The sequence below is a fragment of the Pinus tabuliformis genome, chromosome 4_2 (assembly GCF_031772625.1).
Source record: "Pinus tabuliformis cultivar Carrire ecotype Pingquan chromosome 4_2, CPIR1, whole genome shotgun sequence".
NCBI lineage: Eukaryota > Viridiplantae > Streptophyta > Pinopsida > Pinales > Pinaceae > Pinus > Pinus tabuliformis.
The window spans coordinates 309,023,972-309,029,722 of record NC_142304.1 but is presented as its reverse complement, the minus strand read 5'-3'; the positions used below and the strand labels follow the sequence as shown (position 1 = coordinate 309,029,722).

Here is a 5,751-nt window from a genome sequence, read left to right as displayed (position 1 = left end):
CCTTACTTTATGCTTTTGTGTGCCACTAGGGATTCACCTTGTTGACCAATATCTTATCACATTCATTCATAAAGGGTGATTTTAAATTATGAAAAATAAAGAACATATTGTAAGTATTGGAGGTGAGGGAGTGATTGGTAGTATAGTGTTTCATTGATATTGGGGTTATAAAAAGGGGTATCTAGTAAAAATAGGGGGATTTTTTTATTAGGAAGATGGATTGGGATAAGGGTTCAACAAAAAGATTTTGGAAAATATTTATTAATATGTAGTGAAATTACGGATATTCCTCAATTTCCCACATTTAATGCACATGTTGTGTCATATGTTTACTAGGTTATAAAGTCATGTTGTGTGAATGTGGGTATGGGTCATCACTTTACACTCTCAAATGAAGGATTCAAAATCATTCTCAATTGTAGGCCCTCTCCTCTTCTTAACAATGTAAACTCTTAGTATCTTCTATTCTTCAAAGAATGATGACATCCTTGAGTTGTAGTAACTTCATCATAAGTACTCTTATCTCCAAGTATTAATAACCACACAAAATCACTTTAGCTTCCTATCCTTTAGTCTTCACCTCACATGATTGGAGGGTGGTGTTTATGGAGCATTGGTCCTAGTTATTTATAGTGGTAGCATGAATGACATTGAAGATGGAATGAGGATTTTGGATAGAAAAAACATCGGCTCCGAAAAATACGGGAAGACGCTCGGACTCCGCGGGAATCGATCATGGGCAGCAAAATGCATGGTGAGGGTTTCTTCGAGAGCGAAGAAGAGGAATCAACAGGGCAGATGCAGGCATGGAGATCCACCTCTACCTCTGCAGAATCGCTGGTCGTGAAGAGTACGATACTGCTGGGAATCTCTGACCTGATCGCCCGCAAAGGTCCACACGGTACTCTCTCTCTCAGAGAAAGCATGGCGTGCCTCTCCAAAAAAATACTGGATGCTATGTACCTCTTCAGAACCATGCGCTTCCTGCGCGGGAAGGGAGGGGTCCGAGTTTCTGCAGAGCCTGATGGAGGCAACGAGAGCACGAAATATGGCCTGACGCCCGCATCCAAGTGGCTGGACCAAGAACCCAGGAAGTTGTCGATGGCTCCGATGCTGTTGATGCAGAACGGCGAGAGAAACGCAGCGCCGTGGCACCTTTTCAACCTGTGCGCGCTGGACAAAGGCGTAGCATTAGATTTGCAAAGAATGGGATTGGGCATCCCATCCACGGTAGGATATCAGATGCCCAGATCTGTTTTTAAATCACCAGATCAGGCACCTAGAAGAACAGGAAGCCTCAAAAGATCCCAGATCTGGGGACATGCAACTGTCAGGCAGCAACCACAGAAAGACTCAAACCCCAGAGAAGTGGATCTCATACAGCTCCTCTTGAAAGCACCGGAAGGAAGAAGTTACTGCTTGAGATTATGGAGGGGCAGTAGTATCCTAGAACTAAGGAACAGAATACAAAGCCTTCTTGGCATCCCCGAACAAGGCCAAAATCTGATCTACAAGGGGCACAGTCTACAGGACCACTACACCCTCCAGGAATACAATATAACCACAGATTCAACAATCATCATAAATCTTCGTCTGAGAGGAGGTTGCTCTAGATCCAGCTCAAAGAATACAGGCTCCTTCAAGGACGCGGTGAAAGGCAAAGGGGCAAACATTCAACCCAAACCAGCAACAGCACCAGAGCTACCAGGTCCCTATATTGTGGAACAAACACTGGAAACACCAACGATCCAAGTAACGTCGCCGGAGGTAATTAATCTACACTGTGATCTAGCCAAACGTGCTGTTATAGGAAGATTTAATGGTTTCTGGCCAAAATCAGATGCACTGCATCACTGGATCCTCTCAACATGGTCAACGGACTGTGAAATTCACCTATGCTCAAAAGGCTTCTTCATAGTTAGTTTCACAACAGAACAAGAACGTGACGATATTATCAATCAGGGGCCTTGGTTCTGGGGCAAAGCTGGCCTCTTCACCACCCCCTGGTTTCCCGAATTTGATGCAAATACTATGAAAGTAACAACAGTTCCTGTTTGGGTAAGGCTTCACAACCTCCCTCTCCACTTTTGGCACTACAAAGTTTTATCAGCCATTGGAAATTCTTTGGGGAAATTCCTTAAAATAGATGGAGAAAGAATTAACCAAGGAATATTCACCTATGCTAGAATATGTGTAGAAGCGGATCTAAGCCTGGGACTACCTGATCACATTACATTGAACTATAATAATACACAGAGGATACAACCGCTTGATTATGAAAATACAGCATTCAGGTGCCTAAGATGTATGCAAACAGGGCATCTTCAAAACACCTGCCCACTGGGAAAGAAGGACCCCAAAGAGAACAAGAAACAACAAAAAAAGCCGAAAGGATGGCAGCACACCGATTGGAGGGAAAAAGAGGACGTACAGACAGAACCTACAGGAAACCAATCAAAACCTGATACACAAATGGAACAGGAACATACACATGAAGGAAACGGCCCAGACACACAATTGGGGTGTGACAATACGAAACAGCAACAAGAAATACAGTTGGAAACAAGCGGCATCAAACGAACTCATGGATCTGAAGGCTCGGAATCTGACAAGGAACAACTAATCAACACATCGGAAAATCAGCTGGCTATCACTGCAACAAACTCTGATGGCTGGCGAAGGGTGGAGAAGAAGAAGGGCAGGAAAGCATAGGCCCGCCGACACTTATTTTTTTATTTTTATTGTTTTTTTGTAATTTGTGTTTGCCTGTGAACACACGGACAGTCATCTGAATATGCTTAAGCATCTACAAAATGTAATTTTTTCACATGAATAAAATTACGACTTTTTCTACGGGAAAAAAAGACATTGAGGATGGAATCTTTTATTAAAAAAAAGATCTCATCAACTACCTATTTGTGCAAATCCTTCTTTCATTTTGACTTTCCTTTATTAATGATTATGTTATCAATAATATTATATACTCATTTGTTTATTTTATATGATCAATCATACCATATACTCTCTTCATCCAAATCCTCCTTTCATTATGACTTTCCTTTATTAATAACTATATTATCAATAATATTATATACTCATTTATTTATTTTATTTTATATAATCAATCATACCATATACTCTCTTTTTACTAAAAACTATGTCATCAATCATAACATATGCTCTCTTTTTTTACCATATACTCTCTTTTTACTAAAAACTATGTCATCAATCATAATATAATATATATATATATATATATATATATTTTTTACTTATAACTATATCATCAATTATATCATATACTCTATTTTTTCCCTTTACTATTTATTTATAACTATGTTATGAATCATAGCATATAATTTTTCTAAAGACCATACAATTTCTAATGAATATTAACCTTTTAAAAAATGCATAAACTCTTATATATTTAAATATATACCTGGTAAATTTGTTACTCTGTAATATCCCTTGTAGGAGCATAAAATCCCATATAAGATTTTATTCTAGTTAGATCTGCACTGAATGAAATTAGAAAACTTTCTTAACAGAAGTCTCGTACTCACCATTATCTCGCTGTACACAACTAAATGAAATACTAGTGACATTTGTACTTGTAGGGCATAAATAACACTGGCTAAACACAAATAATTAAGATAAAATCACAAACCCAAAAAAAAATATTTCTCAGAAAGAAAGTATCATAGCATCCAATTTGTAGTGTTTATCTGTGTCACGGAAGAATCCGGACATAGTTTTATAAGACGAATATTTTACTCCACGCCACAGTTTAATAATGACGAATATTGGGCAGCGATTCAAAGGTTTGGAGTGGAAAGCTGATACTGTGGCATGTGAGGTGGTAACCAAAAGCCCTGGGATTGTTCTTGGAATTTATTTATTTTTATTTTAATGGAAGAAATCGTAGCAGTTCTTGAAATATTACACAGCCACACGACTACTAACTGTTCTTGGAATATTACAGTACACAGCAAAGTAGCTTTTAGTTTGTGGTTATGAATAGAGTGTAGCATATCGTATAATTGAGATTTAGTTCCCCACTAATATTCTTGCGATTCTTTTCTTCGTTTGCTATATCATCACTGCAATGGCGGCCATTAGAAGCAGAGGAGAAGGCAAGATGAAAGAACGGCGAAAGGGAGAAAAGCAGCGGCAGCCGGCGAAGCAACGGGCGATAGAGGTGAGAATCATATCGGCTCAAGATTTGGAGGACGTGAGATTGATCGGCAAGATGAGATGTTACGCAGTTGTGTACATCGACCCTGAGCACAAGGCCTACACCCGCATCGACGAACACCGGGGACGAAACCCCTTCTGGAACCAGCTGCTGGTTCTGCAGGCGGACGAGGAGCTCCTTTCGCACAATCTGGCTGCTGTTAACGTGGACATTTACGCCCGCGGTCATATCAGGAGCGACAAACTGGTGGGTACTTCCCGGATTCTTCTTTCTCAAGTCCTTAAAGGAGGGGATGCCGCCAATATCTACGATAACCCCGTTGATTGTTTGTCCGTTCTCGTGAGAAGACCCTCGGGTCGTCCTCAGGGCATTCTCAATATTTGGATTCCCCCCGCCGGTAAGTTTCTCGTGCGTCGGAGTTCTCTGTCTTTGAGTGCAGTAGACGCTGATGAACAGGATAATGAACAGGATAATGTTAAAGGGGCCGAGAATGGGTTGGCCTCGGAGGCCGTGGCGAGCGAGCCCACAGACATGCAGATTAAATGATAGCCGAGATGTTATTTGTCTATGGATTGCAGGAAAATTTATAATTGACATCCATATCCATCATATTCCAGGGTGACAGTAATATCTCTATATTATATTATAATTACATACGGTTATAATATTATATTTTGATAAATATGTATTTAAAATAGAGATGGATTTCTTGGATGCAGGGAGGATTTTCTTCAAAGTTGGGGTTACAGAAGTTAATTCAGAAATAATAGAGTATGTACAGTTGGGGAAAAACATTATATGGGAAGGAATTATTTTGAAATATACAGAATTTAATTCAGAAATAATAGAGTATGTACAGTTGGGGAAAAACATTATATGGGAAGGAATTATTTTGAATATATTGATTTATATTTGTTGTGAATATATGACACCTTTCATGTATTGAAGGTTGGATTTATCCTCACCGGACTTTGGACTTTAATACATGAGTGTCTTGTACAGTGCACCTGTTCTCCATGGCCAGTGTATCATATTTGATTGTATTATTCATGATTTATATTTGAATTGTATATGATATTTTGAATAGGTATTAGTAGGTAGCCATAAATTTTAGTAGATGTTATAGTTGTTGTTATTGGCATTTTCTTTTAATGACCGGTTTGTATGAGGTTAAATAGGTATAATGAAAGTTATTATATAGATAGATAATAAAAAATAATAATTATGTAGTATTTATTTTGGAATAAGTTTTCGTAATTTAAATTTAATTATTAATGATTTTTAGGTGGATGTCAGTGATTTAATGTTTTGGGAATATTTTAGAATATTTGTAATAATATTTTATATTAAAAGTTGAGATTTATGTTAAAAGTAGTTATGTTCTTTTGGGTTTTTCATTAAATTTATTAATTAAAAAAAATGTCATATTAACAAGTGTTATATGAAATGAGTTATAATTTTTGGGGATGCCGTATTGATAAGTCATGGTATTGGTCCATAGTATTATAGCAAATCATGTTTATTGATTAAGAACTTTTATGGTAAAATGAGAATGA

General features: G+C 37.9%; 1 protein-coding gene across 1 annotated transcript; it reads left to right on the top strand.

The window, feature by feature from the left end:
• The first annotated feature begins 3,931 nt into the window (after window positions 1–3,931).
• Window positions 3,932–5,265, top strand: LOC149169215 (protein SRC2 homolog). The gene has a single exon (XM_089427040.1). It carries the CDS (start codon window positions 4,106–4,108, stop codon window positions 4,739–4,741), a length of 636 nt encoding a protein of 211 aa, XP_089283166.1. The 5' UTR covers window positions 3,932–4,105; the 3' UTR covers window positions 4,742–5,265.
• The last annotated feature ends 486 nt before the right edge of the window (window positions 5,266–5,751 follow it).

Bases quoted from the DNA above. Each gene is read 5' to 3' on its own strand.
- LOC149169215 (XM_089427040.1), top strand. From the start codon at position 4,106: ATGGCGGCCATTAGAAGCAGAGGAGAAGGCAAGATGAAAGAACGGCGA.